General features: G+C 44.3%; 2 protein-coding genes across 2 annotated transcripts; both read left to right on the top strand.

Moving 5' to 3' along the window:
• The first annotated feature begins 975 nt into the window (after nt 1-975).
• Nucleotides 976-1353, top strand: LOC137365885 (histone H2B 1/2-like). The gene has a single exon (XM_068028129.1). The coding sequence runs from the start codon at nt 976-978 to the stop codon at nt 1351-1353; it is 378 nt and encodes a 125-aa protein (XP_067884230.1).
• Nucleotides 1354-2214: 861 nt separating this feature from the next.
• LOC137365891 (histone H2A-like) lies at nt 2215-2604 on the top strand. The gene has a single exon (XM_068028134.1). It carries the CDS (start codon nt 2215-2217, stop codon nt 2602-2604), a length of 390 nt encoding a protein of 129 aa, XP_067884235.1.
• The last annotated feature ends 14253 nt before the right edge of the window (nt 2605-16857 follow it).

Here is a 16857-nt window from a genome sequence, read left to right as displayed (position 1 = left end):
CGTCACAGGGAAGGTCATCACAAGAGTCCTTCTCAACCGCCTCCTCCCCATGGCTGAAGAGCTCCTACTGGAATCACAATGCGGATTCTGTCAATGAAGAGGCACAGTGAACGTAATCTTCACAGCAAGACATTCCCAAGAAAAATGTAGGGAGCAGCAGCAACCTTTCTACATGGCCTTCTCTGACCTGACAAAGGCCTTCAACTCTCCAAACTGGGAGGGATTATGGAACATCTTCTTCAAATTTGGCTGCCCGGAGAAATTCGGCACCATCGTCTGCCGACTGCATGACATGTAATCATTGGCAACGGACCTACCACTGACCTAATCCCAATGCAAACTGGGCTCAAGCAAGGCTGTGTCATCGCACCAACGCTCTTTTCCATCTTCCTCCCTGCAACATTCCACCTCATCTCCTCACACTCAAACACAGTACCAGAGACTGACAGATACAGAATGGATGTCACAATCACAGTACCAGAGTCTGTAATATACAGAATGAATCCCTACTGCACCAGAGACTGAGAGCTACCGAATTACACAACACGCTCAAACACAGGATCAGAGAAAAAAGAAATGAAATTAATTGCACGCTCACATGCAATAGCAGAGACACAAGGACACAGAATCAGCCAATATGTGTCTTCCCAACAACAGCCAGGACATTTCCAGGGAGCTTTACATAAGAAGCGGCTCTTTCAACAGAAACTGGGGTTGGAGACAGTCTTTGGGAAATATACTTCCTGATTGCAGGAAGGGTGTTTGTGATTGGTTGCAAATGTTTAATCTGAGTGGATGGCGAAAGAGACCAATTAGACAATTACAATATGAAACCTTTGTGACATCACTGCCAGTCACCCAATCACAATCTTTATTTTCCCCCATCCCTCATTAGCATAGAGCTGTGGGATTGTCTATTTAATCCGCACTCGGAAGGGGTTTGGTTTATTTCTGTGTCTGAAATTGAGACTGAAGATGGTTGAAGAGAAGAAGAAAGCAGCTCCTAAGAAGGGCGCCAAGAAAACCTTAAATAAACCATCAGCAAAGGGCGGCAAGAAGCGGAGAAAGTCGAGGAAGGAGAGTTACTCCATCTACATCTACAAAGTGATGAAGCAGGTTCACCCCGACACCGGCATCTCCTCCAAGGCCATGAGCATCATGAACTCGTTTGTGAACGATATTTTCGAGCGCATCGCGGGTGAGGCTTCCCGCCTGGCCCATTACAACAAGCGCAGCACCATCAGCTCCCAGGAGATCCAGACCGCCGTGCGCCTGCTGCTGCCCGGGGAGCTGGCCAAGCACGCCGTGTCGGAAGGGACAAAGGCGGTGACCAAGTACACCAGCTCCAAGTAAAACTGCACAATGGACTGAAAAACATCCCAAACACAACGGCTCTTTGAAGAGCCACCCACAATCTCTCTGAAAAAGCTGCATCCGAACATCTCTATTAAATCACTTTAAGATAATGTATAATATACTGTGTTTGTGTCTCCTGTCCCATGAACCCATAATGCGCTCATTCGCCTTTCCTTTTTTGCTTAAAGCTGTTATTTTTTTTGCACAGCCCCTGAATGACCGCTTTAACAGCTGCTTTCAGCGGGAAGAGTCAGACCTCCGTTCCTTCACTCCATTCCTGAAATGTGAACTGATTCATCATTTTATTTACAGTAACTCTCCGCAGTGTAACAGCCCGGAATGGGATCATTATAGAGCAGATTAAGGGCAGTTTGAGGATTCGATCCGGCTCCCTCTTTTCAGAGAAGGACACTGGGCTCTGATTGAAGATAAACTGAACGTTTCGCTTCAGGGAAATGCTGTGAACAGGGATTTAGTACCTCCCGGGACAGTTTGAAAGGGATTGTGGGAAGATCCACAATTTAAACAACATTTAAAACCCGCGTCTCTGATTGGTGACGAAAGGAGTTGAATGAAAGAAAATAAAGAGAAGGGATTTTAAATCTTTGACGAAGGATGACATTTATTTTAATCCGCTCCTTTCCGAAAATGAAATTGGCGGGCTTTTTGAAATTGACAAATTCTGTTTCTGAGGTTGTGGTGGGTAAATCCCGCCCTCTTCTGTTGTCAGTGACCTGATTGGTGATGAATATAGGCAAATAAGGTGAATTAAGTACCGACCAATGAGGAGAGTTTTCAGTCTGTAAGTACAGTAAATGCAGTGGAAAATATCCATTCTTCGTGAAAGAATTTGTGAAAATGTCTGGAAGAGGAAAGACCGGCGGCAAAGCTCGGGCCAAGGCCAAGTCTCGCTCCTCCCGGGCTGGACTGCAGTTCCCGGTGGGCCGTGTTCACAGGCTCCTGAGAAAGGGCAACTATGCTGAGCGTGTGGGTGCTGGAGCCCCGGTCTATCTGGCTGCTGTGCTCGAGTATCTGACCGCTGAAATCCTCGAACTCGCCGGTAACGCGGCCCGGGACAACAAGAAGACCCGCATCATCCCCAGGCACCTGCAGCTGGCCGTCCGCAACGACGAGGAGCTCAACATGCTGCTGGGAGGGGTGACCATCGCTCAGGGCGGGGTGCTGCCTAATATCCAGGCCGTGCTGTTGCCCAAGAAAACCGGCGCTCAGAGCTCCCAGAAAAAGTAAAGCGGCCAAAATATCATCGAATAAACCAAAGGCTCTTTTCAGAGCCACCGACAGTCTCTGTGAAAGGGCTGATTACTGTCTGATTCCAGAATGTCAGTAACAGGACCGAATCAGATTTATTTACAATGTTCAAGCAACTATTTCAGTGACTTCTCACTGTCCCCCGAAACCCTGTCCAATTTATTACTTCCACACCGAATTTGAGTTATTTGTCCCGTTACATTTTGCCGGCAGTTACAGATGAGTAACCAATAATATTACAGATTAAAGCTGTTCGTAAAATATGGACATAACCATCCAAAATCTTGTTTTTTATTCCGCTTTTATCAGCACAATTTCCTGGCGCTATTTTACGAACAGCTTTAAAATGGTGCCAGGAATTTGCTGATAAAAGCGGAATATAAATGTTTTTTAATGGTCATACATGTATATATATATATATATATATATATATAAAACGATCAGCTTTGGATAGATTTTCCAGTAATCGCTTCTTTCCGATACTGAAATTGGCGGCTTTTTCGAATTCAAACTTTGTCAGGTCGACAATTTGAGCCAATGATTTGCTGCATTTTCCAATTCGAAGCTCTGCGATTGGTTAAGACATACGAATGGGAAGAGGGTGACCAATCAGAAGTGGGCTCGGGCTCAAACTGCGGGAATTCCAGGTCCCTGAATGATTGAGCTGAAACTGATCAGTTTCACAAACCCTCTCAGTTTCAGTGCAGGAAACACCGTCTCGGGAGAAATAACATCACAAGTGGGTCTGGTTCCAGTGACCGATTCAACGGCTGCTGCAAAACTCCCGGATTCTCTCATTGCATCGAAATCATTTTGAAATTCTATGAAAACAATGAGTGATTCTGGAGGAGTGATGTGGCTTTTCACTGAGGGCATGTGTCGACTGGGGAAATAACTAACTGGAGAGTCTCGGGCACTGTTTACACAGCACGTTTACAAAATCAAATCCACTGCACATCCTTGCTACAAATGAAATATCAAACTCGGGGATTCCAGTTTTGTATCCCGAACACAGCAGATTGATTGAACTGTTCTGAACAGCCTATCCCAGCTCCCATTTCCAGGTCACTGCTTTCTCTGTGAGGTGGTGGGTGGCTCTGAGAAGAGCCTTTGTTGTGCGTTTGCTGGAAAGGGTCAAGTTGTTCAACCGCCGAATCCGTAGAGAGTGCGGCCCTGCCGTTTCAGAGCGTACACCACATCCATGGCAGTGACCGTCTTGCGCTTGGCGTGCTCAGTGTAGGTGACCGCATCCCTGATCACATTCTCCAGGAAAACCTTCAACACCCCGCGAGTCTCCTCACAGATCAAACCCGAGATTCGCTTGACCCCGCCACGGCGAGCCAGGCGGCGGATTGCTGGTTTGGTGATGCCCTGGATATTATCACGAAGCACTTTGCGGTGCCGCTTTGCTCCGCCTTTGCCCAGTCCTTTGCCTCCTTTACCTCTGCCAGACATGATGATTCTTCACTCAGATCACTGCAGTACATGAGTAACAGAATCCTTCAGGATCCTTTGTATACAGACCCCCTGGACCTGGCTGAGAAAGGCAGAGTGAGAGCAGGGAGTGGAGGAGACAGAGTGAGGATTAAACAGAGAGCGAGAGGGAGGAGACACCCAGAGTGACAAGACAGAGAGAGAACGGCCCCTCATCTTTCAGATCCACCTCCAGTTTCCTCCGGGCTGCCAATTTCAAACCCTTTATTAACAGTAGAACCGAAACCCAGCTCTCCACACAAACCCTTCCAGACTCGGCATTCGTAGTCAAAGCCTTCCAGAAAGCCGGAGCTTTTCAATATGGTCCCGCTACAATTAACACTCAGTTATGTTCCCACCGAAACGCAATCCATTCGATACTAAGAAACCTCCTCAGTAACATCACCATTTCCACACACATCCGCTTCCAGCAGTTTACAAACACCTTATTACAGCTGTTTGGGGAATCTCCTGTGTTAAGATTGGAGTTGGAAAGCGGCCTTTACCCGGCAGTGTTATCGGCTCACAGTGAACCTGCCGACTGGTCGACTCAGTCATGGCCACAATTTCTATTATGAAGATTGCACCTTCACAGTCTACATCTAAATCTTCATGCAGTAAATGTGACAGTGCGTCAGCGATAGCATTCTCCTTTGAACTACGATATTCAATGTTACAGTCAAACAGTGAGAGAAGTACAGCCCACTGCAGCATCCTTGATACTGCCATTGTCAGTATTGTAGACTTTGGTCCCAGAATAGCTATTAGTGGTTTATGATCTGTTACTAGCGTAAAGTTACCACCCAACAAAATCTGGTGAAACGTTTTGTTTCCAAAGATGATTCCAAACACTTCCTTTCCTATCTGTGTGTAGTTCCAGTCACTCTTGGTCAGGGTACGTGACACAAATGCTCTGGGCTTCTCCTGACCATGATCCACAACATGACTGATTACTGCTCCAACTCCATATTTTGAAGCTAGCTTCAGTTCACCATTTGTGTGGTAATGAATGTGTAGTGTGTCACTGGTCAAGCTTCTCTTACATGCATCATAAGCATCTTGCTGTGCTTTAGACCATTTCCATTTCACATCTTTCTTCAACAACTCATGTAGTGGAGCTAACACCATTGCATGCTCAGGCAGAAATTGCAAGTAGTATTGGACCATGCGTAGAAAAGATCTAAGCTCAGACACATCTTTTTGTCTTAGGGGCTTTGACCATAGCCTCTATCTTCTCTTTCACTGGCTGCAGTACTTTTCATTGATTATCAGGCCAAGGTACACCACCTCAGATTGTACAAAGGCACACTTGTTCTTTTTCAACTGACACATTGTGATCATTGAGCCTTTTTAACACTTCATCCAACACTTGAAAATTCTCTTCATTTGTTACAGTCATGATCAACACATCATCCTGATTGCACAAGCAATGTAGCACTCCTTGTAAAATCTTACCCATTGTAACTTGGAAGAAGTTTGGAGAAGGCTTCACACCGTACGGCAGCTTTATGTAGGAGTATAACCCCATGTGTGTGTTTATCGTGAGATACTGCAGATTCACTTGATTCACATTGAGCTGTGCATAAGCATGGAATAAATCCAACTTTGTGAATAGCTTGGATCCTGCTAAATCCGCATACAAATCTCGAGGTCAGTAGTGGATACTTCTCATAATCCACTGCCTGGTTCATTGTGACATTGTCATCCCCACATAGACTGATGGTTTTGTCTGACTTGGGCACAATGACAATTGGGTTTGCCCAATCACAGTGATCAGTTTTCACCAGCACACCATATCTCTCCAGATTCTTTTGCTCCTCTTCAACCTTGGTTTTGGAAGCATAAGGAAGCAGCCAAACTTTGCAATATACTGGTTTGGTATCAGGCCTGATTCAGATGTGAGCTTTCACACTGATTATGCCTTCATAGCTGTCCTCGAAAGTGTTCCTGTAACAATTCAATGCCTGATCAAGCTCCTTGGTTGTTTCAACTTGAAAAAACATGCTTCCAGTCTAACTTCAGCTTTCAAAGCCAGTCTTTCCCCATTATTATTGGTTTGTTGACATATCTCACTACCTTGTAGTGGAGAGGCTGGCATAGCAGTAATGTCACTGAACTAATAATCTCACGACTCAGACTAATGCCCTGGGGATATGAGTTTAAATCCCACCATGGCAGCTGGTGGAATTCAGATTCAATTCATTAATGAATAATATAAAATCTGAGCAGTGGTGCCATGCAACTATAATTGATTTTCATTAAAAACCATCTGGTTCACTCATACCCTTCACAGAAGGCAATCTGCTGTGCTTACCTGGTCTGGCCTGTATGTGATGCTGGCCCACAACAATTTGGTTTACTCTCACCTGTCCTCTGAAATGACCTAGCAAGCAATTCAGTTGTCAAGGGCAATTAGGAATGGGCAATAAATGCTGGCCTTGCCAGTGATGCCTACTTCCACTGACCTAATTTTTTAAACAATGGGTAACTTGAGGGGCCTGCCCTTATGTTGGATATGGCACTCCATTTGCCCACACATTTCTCACACCTCACCAGAGTAGGTTTTCAATTGACTGGTGCTCTCAGTTTGACGGACATCACTGACTTTGCTCCCATACATTTCTCTACTCATGATGGAGCAATCCATGGTCGTAGCAATGGACTGTTTATTTACCAACAACATTCTACAAAAGTCTCCATCATTTGAGTGATTGCTAGTGGCATAGATGCTGTACAGCCCTTGCTCCTCTTTGGTTAGGCACTCTGGATTCACTTCAAGATTGTGAACTCCACCCTTATAACATCACTGTTTTCCATTACCACTGGAATTAGTTCCCTTTCCTTCTTTGGCCTCTGCTTGACAATTGAAACATTTTGCATTTCTGTACTGACATGATTGGGCTGTGTGGTTGCCCTGATGGTGATAACGACACTAAACTGCTATCATTGGCACTCTTCTGGCTATGTCTGTCCACTTTAGACTTGGCTGAAGCACTTTAACAGTGGACAGAAGCCTGTACTAGTTACCTGCATAGGACAAAATTCCCTAACATTCTTTGATGCCATCTCCATGGAAACAGCAATCTTACACACGATCTCAAATGTAAGATTTTGTGTGTTTAGTAGCTTCGATTGGATTCTTTTGTTCACAAATCCACACACAAATATGTCTCATAATGCATGGTCTAAGAATGTGCCAAAGTTGCAACGTAATAAAAATTCTTCAGTGCCACAATATACTCACCAACTGCTTCACTACTTTTCTGATTTCTGGTTCCAAATTTATAGCATTCTGCTATCTCTAGTGGCTTAGGATTGAAATGTTCCTCCAACTTGGTGATTTTGTTTTGACTGGCACATATTTTGCTTTATTCAGAGCAGGAAGCTTTGTTAGCATGTCATACACTTCCAGGCCAATTTCCACAAACAAAATTGTTTTCTTTTGCTCAGGAATTGCCTTATTATGAGTCTTGACCGCCTCACCTTCCAGTCCCAAAATATTCTTAACTCTAAAAACATGCCCATTCTTTCAATACAGGAACGGAATGTTGCTCAAACCCTCTCATTCGTTGCCATCTTTCAGCTGTATCCCATGAGTACAGCCAAATTTCCTCAATGAGCACGAAGACCGTGCGGTATCCTATTCAACTCAGGAGACAGTCTGAGGCTCAGGCTGTCCACAACCCATCTAAATTCTTCACTATCCGAGCAACGAAGTCACCAGGAACTGGCTGATCTTGTTTACTGCAGTCCCTGCTGCTGTTTTCTGCCTATATTTACAGACTTTATCTTCCCCTTGTTGCCATTTTCTCTATAATATTCAGGTGGGTCGAGCAGAAAAAATGGATACCAAATATGGCCAGTTCAAGGAAGTGTTTCTTCACGCCATTACGTCATCACGTCATGTGTGAATCACGTTCTGATCACTCCTTCCAAATGTATGTCTGAATAAGTGAAAAACCCCCCTCACAATTAACAATGTCACCTTTCAGTGTTTTGTGGAGAAATTTCATGGCGTGACGTATGTCATTAATGTGTTCGTACAAATTTCAGAAAAATATGGAGTTGCAAATGATTTGCCAGGAAATCGTCTAAACATATCTCCATGTGTCCCACTCACTCGCAAAGAACTGCAAACTCACAGATTCAGAAAGAACCCGGAGATGGAAATCAATGTTCAGCACAGCTAGAAAGATCTGCACTAATCTGTAGCTCAAAAAACTCAAACACTGTATTTTGTCCCTTTGACTTAGTTGGTCGAAGTACCTCTTTAATGAACAGATCAATCCTGGATTCAAATCCCCTTTCAGCCTGACTGTAACTTGGTTTTCCAACTACTTTATTGAGCAGCACAACAAGACAGGACAGTAACAAAAGCAAAATACTGCAGATGCTGGAAATCTGAAATGAAAACAGAAAGTGCTGGAAATACTCAGCGGGTCTGGTGGCATCTGTGGACAGAGAAGCAGAGTTAACCTTTCAGGTCTGTGACATTTTATCAGAACTGCTGAAATGTTAACTCTGCTCCTCTCTGCACAGATGCTACCAGACCTGCTGAATATTTCCAGCACTTTCTGTTTTTATTTAAAACAGGACTCGATCTGTCTTTGCTGAGCGAAGGATTTCGGAATGGATGTTTGACGATTGTCCCTTCTTGCACAGAAATTCACTGCAAATACTATAAAGGTACCTCTGTCAACCACACCTCCTTTGAGAGAAATTTGTTCATCATTGCATTTGATCTGGAAACCACTCTTGACATTAATCTCACTGAATCAGAGGGTGACGGATTGTATCTGTCAGTGTGTTCACGTCACTATGTGCTGCTTTCTACTGAGTCTGGGACACGATGCAAGGTGGAGGATTTGTCCGAGTTTTGGATTATATTGTCAGTTGAGAATGATAAAAACTGAAAAGAAGCAAATAAGAAATCCTTGTCCCCAGATTTGAGAATCTGGAGATCCACTTTGGGAAAGTGAATCAGAACAGAATGAAGGATGAACTGTCTGATTGCCCAGAAGTGATGAAGACACAGCTCAGTCAGCACGTTCCCCTGGTTTATGATGCTGGAACATTCCTCACACAGAAATTATTCAACACAGTAAAAACATTCTTACAGCTGATAACTTTGCTACCAATTGAAGGACTGTCTAATGTGGTTATCAAGTCAGAGTGAAAAGTTTATTAAACTTGGTTCCAGTCAATCCAGCTGTCATAAACTTTGAACCTTTATTCATTTTATAAACAGTATTTGAAGGGTCTCAGTAACAATGTTCAGTGTTGATGAGAGTAGGGTCTGGGTGAGAAACTGCTGAGTGTGACAGGGTCAGGACTGAATGCAGGAAGTTCTCTAACAGTCTCTCTCTCTCTTTCCCCCAGTCTATTGCTGAAGGGATTGAGTTCATTGACAACTGGCGGCTGCTGGTATTTGAATAAATGAAGTTCCTTCCAACCATTTTTTGATTGACAGCTACGAAGAACTTTTTTGTCCCAGGACACAAAACTGAACAGAAGTGGATCAGTGTAGGATGATTCTCGGTCTGTATAAAAGGGGTGTGATTTCAGCTGCCATGGTCCAGTGGTTAAAGATTTCAACATTGAAATCCACTGGACTTATCCCAGTTTGGTTTAAGTCCTGCTCACAGAAGATCTATTCAGTGATTTTAATTATTTTTAATCTTTAATCCTCTATTTCCACAAAACGCAGGCACTGAAATAACTCATACTCCTCACCATTGCTATCCATTATACAGGTAGTGGTTGCATGGTCTAATGGAGACACACTCGGAGGGCTTTGGGAGACGTTTCTTCTCGGGTTTTCGGGATCTTTTGGTCCACCAACAGCAACCGGATGTCTGCAGAGGAACTCGGAGTGCCAGGCCGCTCAGAGGACAGACTTCCCAGAATCAATTTTAATCAGGGGACAAAATATCAATGGAACAGAACATAAAAGGTCCGAGGATTGAAACTGAAATTCCTGATGTTTTGGAAGAAACCTGCAGATGTGGGACGTTAATATTTGCTCGGTGCAGATTCATTTTAGTTCGTTATTGTGTCCTGGGACAAACAAATGGCTGGCAGCTGTCAATCCAAAAAATAAAATTCAGAAGATTCTGGCAATTTCCACCCTGACAGCTCTCAGCAGTCTTGGTTCCATCCCATCCAGTCCTAATGACTTATCAACATGAAGTACAGCCAGCCGTTCCAGTATCTCCTATTTATTAGGAGTTATGTGCAAATGAATCCATTTGCAAATTATTGAAAGTGAGTGGTTTTATTGAAGAGGGTTTAAAGGAGGATGAGAGAATCGTGTGTGACAATGAAGTGGAATCAATGCAAGTAAAATTAGCAGGAACTGGAATGAAGGGGGTGGGTATCTCCTGGTCACATGGACTGATTGCAGAATTTTATAAAGATTTCTTTCATAGAGATTTTAACTCCATTTCATTTTTGTTATTTTTTTCATGGGATGTAAGCATCGCTGGCAAGACCATCATTTATTGCCCATCCCTAATTGCCCTGGTTTTGGTGAGCTGCCTACTTGAACCACTGCAGTCCACATGTTATAGGTACACACACAGTGCTATTAGGGAGGGAGTTCCGGGATTTTGATATGCCCTCGGCAAAATAGATCCAAGTCACGATGTTGTGTGGCTTGGAGGGGAGGTTGCTGGTTGCAGTGTTCCCATGTATCTGCTGCTATTGTCCTTCCAGGGAATCAGGGGGAAATCTCTCCGCTGGTTGGTGTCATACCTAGCACAAAGGAAGATGGTTGTGGTTGTTGGAGGTCAATCATCTGAGCTACAGGACATCACTGCAGGAGTTCCTCTTGGTAGTGTCCAAGGCCCAACCATCTTCAGCTGCTTCATCAATGACCTTCCTTCAATCAGAAGGTCAGAAGTGGGGATATTCGCTGATAATTGCACAATGTTCAGCAGCATTCATGACTGCTCAGACACTGAAGCAGTCTGTGTAGAAATGCAGCAAGACCTGGACAATATCTAGGCTTGGGCTGATAAGTGGCAAGTAACATTCATGCCACACAAGTGCCAGCAATAACCATCTCCAACAAGAGAGAATCTAACCATCTCCCCTTGACATTCAATGGCATTACCATCGCCGAATCCCCCACTATCAACATCCCAGGGGCTACCATTGACCAGAAATTGAACTGGAGTCGCCAAAAAAATAATGTGGCTACAAGAGCAGGTCAGAGGCTAGGAATCCTGCGGCAATTAACTCACCTCCTGACTCCACAAAGCATGTCCACCATCGACAAGTCACAAGTCAGGAGTGTGATGGAATACTGTCCACTTGCTGGATAGGTGCAGCTCCAACAACTCTCAAGAAGCTCGATACCATCCAGGCCAAAACAGCCCACTTGATTGGCACCCTATCCACAAACATTCACTCCCTCCGCCACTGATGTACAGTGGCAGCAGTGTGCACCTTTTTAAAATTCATTCATGGGATGTGGGCGTCGCTGGCTCGGCCAGCATTTATTGCCCATCTCTAACTGCCCTTGAGAAGGTGATGGTGAGCTGCTGTCTTGAACCACTGCAGTCCATGTGAGGTAGGTACACTCACAGTGCTGTTCGGAGGGGAGTTCCAGGATTTTGACCCAGTGACAGTGAAGGAACTGCGATATAGTTCCAAGTCAGGATAGTGTGTGACTTGGGGGGAACTTGCAGTTGGTGGCGTTTCCATGCATTTGCTGCCCTTGTCTTCTAGTTGGTAGAGGTTGCGGGTTTGGAAGGTGCTGTCGAAGGACCCTTGGTGCGTTGCTGCAGTGCATCTTGTAAAAAAAATGGTGGTAGAGGTCGGGTGTTTGGAAGGTGATGTCTAGGATGTTAAACGCTGCTGCCACTGTCCACCAGTGGTGGAGGGAGTGAATATTTAAGGTGGTGGACGGGGTGTCGATCAAGTGAACTACTTTGTCCTGGATGGAGTCGAGCTTCCAGAGTGTTGTTGGAGCTGCATTCATCCAGGCAAGTGGAGAGTATTCCATTACACACCTAACTTGTGCCTTGTAGATGATGGACAGGGTTTGGTGAGTCAGAAGGTATGTTACTCAGAGAATAACATAAAAGGCTTTGCTATGGATACCCGCATAGGTCCTAGTTATGCCTGTCTTTTTGTGGTGTATGTCAAACATTCCTTTCTCCAGTCCTACTCAGGGCCCCACCCCCCAGCTCTTTTTCTGGTAGAATGATGACTGTGTCAGTGTCATTTCCTGCTCCTGCCCCGAACTGGAAAAATTCATCAACTTTGTTTCCAATTTCCACCATTCCCTCACCTTCACATGATCTATCTCCGACACTTCCCTTCCCTTTGTGACTTCTCTGTCTCCATCTCTGAGGATAAGGCTGTCCACTAATATTCATTCTCCACCATTTCTGCCACCACAGTTACCTTGACTACACTTCCTCACACCCTTCCTCTTGTAAGGACTCCATTCCATTCTCCCAGTTTTTCCATCTCAGACACATCATTTCTGATGATGCAACCTTCGACAACAGCACTTCTGATGTGTTTTCATTTTTCCTCAACCGAGGATTTCCCCCCAGCTGTGGTTGACAGGGCCCTCAACCGTGTCTGACAAATTTCCTGCACTTGTACCCTCATCCCTTCTCCTCCCTTCCAGAACTGCAATCAAGTTCCACCCGACCTGCCTGCACATCCAAAGGATCATTATCCACCATTTCTGCCACCTCCAGCGTGATGCCATTACCAAACCCATCTTCCACTCCCCTGTCAGCAATCCAAAGGACTGTTCCCTCCGTGACACCCTTGTCCACTCCTGCATTACCCCTGACACCTTGTCCCCTTCCCATGACATCTTTGCATGTAATTGCAGGAGGCATAGATCCTGTCCTTTTACCTCCCCTCTCTTCACCATCCAAGGCCCCAAACACTCCTTCCAGGTGAAACAGTGATTTACTTGTACTTCTTTCAATTTAATACATTGTATTCGCTGCTCACAATGCAGCCACCTCTACACTGGGGAGATCAAACATAGATTGGGTGACTGCTTTGCGGAACATCTCTGCTCAGTCCGCAAGCATAAACCCAAGCTTCCGGTTGCTTGCCATTTCAGTTCACCACCCTGCTCTCATGCCCACATTTCTGTCCTCGGCCTGCTGCAGTGTTCCTGTGAAGCAAGCTCCAGGAACAGAACCTCATTTTCTGATTAGACACTCAACAGCCTTCCGGACTGAACATTGAGTACAATAATTTCAGAGCATGACTGGCTCTTTTAGATTATTTTATTTTATTTTATCATTTTTTGTCACCATGTGTCTGCCTTAATCTTGATTTTTCAAGTTTGTGCTTTTGGACAGAACTGTTCATTATTCTGTCATTAACACTCTCTCTATACTAATGTTTTGCCTTTCACTGCACCCTTAGCACTCTCCCTTTACCGCATGACCTATTTGTCAGTTAATCTCTCCTGCCCTCTGCCCTAACACATACCTTCCATTTTGTTCTCTTCCCCACCTCCACCCCCATCCCTCCGACAACCCCACTTCACTTACTTAAAACCTATTACATTGAGTGTGGGACAAATTCCATCCATCCTTTGTACTGTATGAGATTAATTTTGCCACACTTTCTGGTACATTATATGACAGTGAATTTAATTCTAAATATATCTCTGTGGTACTGTGTCTGAGTGTGAGATTATTTGAGTGTCAGTCTATGGAACTAAATGTGATTGTTTGATTCATTCTGTATGTCATTCATGAGTGTTGTATGGGAATGTGGGGCAGCTTCTGTATCTATCTGCTACTGTGGCTGAATGTGGATATCATTCTGTATCTGTCAATGTCTGGAACTAAATGTGAGTGTGAGCTTCATTGTGTATGCATCAATCTTATTGTCAGAATGTGTTTGATTCATTCTCAATGTGTCAATCTAAGGTACTATGTATGTACGTGGTTTTAATTATGTGTGTCACTTTATGTGAGCTTGGGTCTCATTGTATATCTGTCACTCTCTGGTTCTTTCCGTGACAGTGAGATTAATTCTCTATCTGCTGGTCTCTGAAATTAATTGATTTTGTGATTCACTCTGTGTCTGTCAGTCTATGATACTGTGAATAATTGGGGGATATATATGGTGTTTGTCTGAACTTGGTATTGAGTATGATTGTAGTGATTCATTGTGTATCTGTCAGTATCCAGACTGAATGTGAAACAAGATGCATTCTGCACATGTAAATAACTGGCATTCTATGGAAGTGAACTCTATAATATGGCTGTCAGTCTTTGACACTGTATCTGATTGTGGTATTGACTCAATATCTTTCAGGTTTTGGTACTATATATGGGTGTGGATCAAGTTCTGCATGTCAGTCTCTGTTACTCTATGTGAGTGTGGGAAAACCTTTATGTAACTGTCAGTCTCTTGCAATGAATGCAAGTGTGGGATTAATTCTCTTTTCAACAGTATCTGGTACTGACTGTGAGCATGTGACTCCTACAATATCTGTCAATGTTTGCTCTTGTATGTGAATGTGCAATGCTTCCTATGTCTTTCAGTGCCTAGTACAGTGTGTACGGGTGGGATTAATTCTGTACCTGTCAGTATCTGGCACTGAATGAGATTGTGGGATTCATTCTTAGAATTAGAATTAGAACATTACAGCGCAGTACAGGCCCTTCGGCCCTCGATGTTGCGCTGACCTGTGAAACCATCTGACCTACACTATTCCATTTTCATCCATATGTCTATCCAATGACCACTTAAATGCCCTTAAAGTTGGCGAGTCCACTACTGTTGCTGGCAGGGCATTCCACGCCCCTACTACTCTGAGTAAAGAAACTACCTCTGACATCTGTCCTATATCTATCACTCCTCAACTTAAAGCTATGTCATCTCGTGTTTGCCATCACCATCCGAGGAAAAAAACTCTCACTATCCACCCTATCCAACCCTCTGATTATCTTATATGTCTCTATTAAGTCACCTCTCCTCCTCCTTCTCTCCAACGAAAACGACCTCAAGTCCCTCAGCCTTTCCTCGTAAGACCTTCCCTCCATACCAGGCAACATCCTAGTAAATCTCCTCTGCACCCATTCCATAGCTTCCACATCCTTCCTATAATGCGGTGACCAAAACTGCTTGCAATACTCCAGGTGCGGTCTCACCAGAGTTTTGTACAGCTGCAGCATGACCTCGTGGCTCCGAAACTCGATCCCCCTACTAATAAAAGCTAACACACCATATGCCTTCTTAACAGCCCTATTAACCTGGGTAGCAACGTTCAGGGATTTATGCACCTGGACACCAAGATCTCTCTGTTCATCTACATTACCAAGAATCTTCCCATTAGCCCAGTACTCTGCATTCCTGTTACTCCTTCCAAAGTGAATCACCTCACACTTTTCTGCATTAAACTCCATTTTCCATCTCTCAGCCCAGCTCTGCAGCCTATCTATGTCCCTCTGAACCCTACAACATCCTTCGGCACTATCCACAACTCCACCGACCTTCGTGTTATCCACAAATTTACTCACCCACCCTTCTGCACCCTCTTCCAGGTCACTTATAAAAATGACAAACAGCAGTGGCCCCAAAACAGATCCTTGCGGTACACCACTAGTAACTAAATTCCAGGATGAACATTTGCCATCAAACACCACCCTCTGTCTTCTTTCAGCTGGCCAATTTCTGATCCAAAGCTCTAAATCACCTTCAACCCCATACTTCCGTATTTTCTGCAGTAGCCTACCTTGGGGAACCTTATCAAACGCCTTACTGAAATCCATATACACCACATCCACTGCTTTACCCTCATCCACCTGTTTGGTCACCTTGTCGAAAAACTCAATAAGGTTTGTGAGGCACGACCTACCCTTCACAAAACCGTGCTGACTATCGCTAATGAACTTATTGTTTTCAAGATGATTATAAATCCTGTCTCTTATAACCTTTTCCAACATTTTACCCACAACCGAAGTAAGGCTCACAGGTCTATAATTACCAGAGCTGTCTCTACTCCCCTTCTTGAACAAGGGGACAACATTTGCTATTCTCCAGTCTTCCGGCACTATTCCTGTCGACAATGACGATAAAGATCAAGGACAAAGGCTCTGCAATCTCCTCCCTAGCTTCCCAGTGAATCCTCGGATAAATCCCATCTGGCCCAGGGGACTTATCTATTTTCAGACTCTCCAAAATTGATAATACCTCCTCCTTGTGAACCTCAATCCCATCTAGCCTAGTAGCCTGATTCTCAGTATTCCCCTCGACAACATTTTCTGTCTCTACTGTAAATACTGACGCAAAATATTCATTTAACACTTCCCCTACCTCCTCTGATTCCACACACAACTTCCCACTACTATCCTTGATTGGCCCTAATCTAACTCTCGTCATTCTTTTATTCCTGATATACCTATAGAAAGCCTAAGGGTTTTCCCTGATCCTATCCGCCAATGACTTCTCGTGTCCTCTCCTTGCTCTTCTTAGCTCTCCCTTTCGATCCTTCCTAGCTAGCTTGTAACTCTCAAGCGCCCTAACTGAGCCTTCACGTCTCATCCTAACATAAGCCTTCTTCTTCCTCTTGACATGCGCTTCAACTTCTTTAGTAAACCACGGCTCCCTCGCTCGACAACTTCCTCCCTGCCTGACAGGTACATACTTATCAAGAACACGCAGTAGATGCTCCTTGAATAAGCTCCACATTTCGATTGTTCACATCCCCTGCAGTTTCCTTCCCCATCCTACACATCCTAAATCTTGCCGAATCGCATC

The sequence above is a fragment of the Heterodontus francisci genome, unplaced genomic scaffold, assembly GCF_036365525.1.
Source record: "Heterodontus francisci isolate sHetFra1 unplaced genomic scaffold, sHetFra1.hap1 HAP1_SCAFFOLD_58, whole genome shotgun sequence".
NCBI classification, from domain to species: domain Eukaryota; kingdom Metazoa; phylum Chordata; class Chondrichthyes; order Heterodontiformes; family Heterodontidae; genus Heterodontus; species Heterodontus francisci.
Note: the sequence above shows the minus strand (reverse complement) of the source record. Positions and strands in the feature narration are given on the sequence as shown.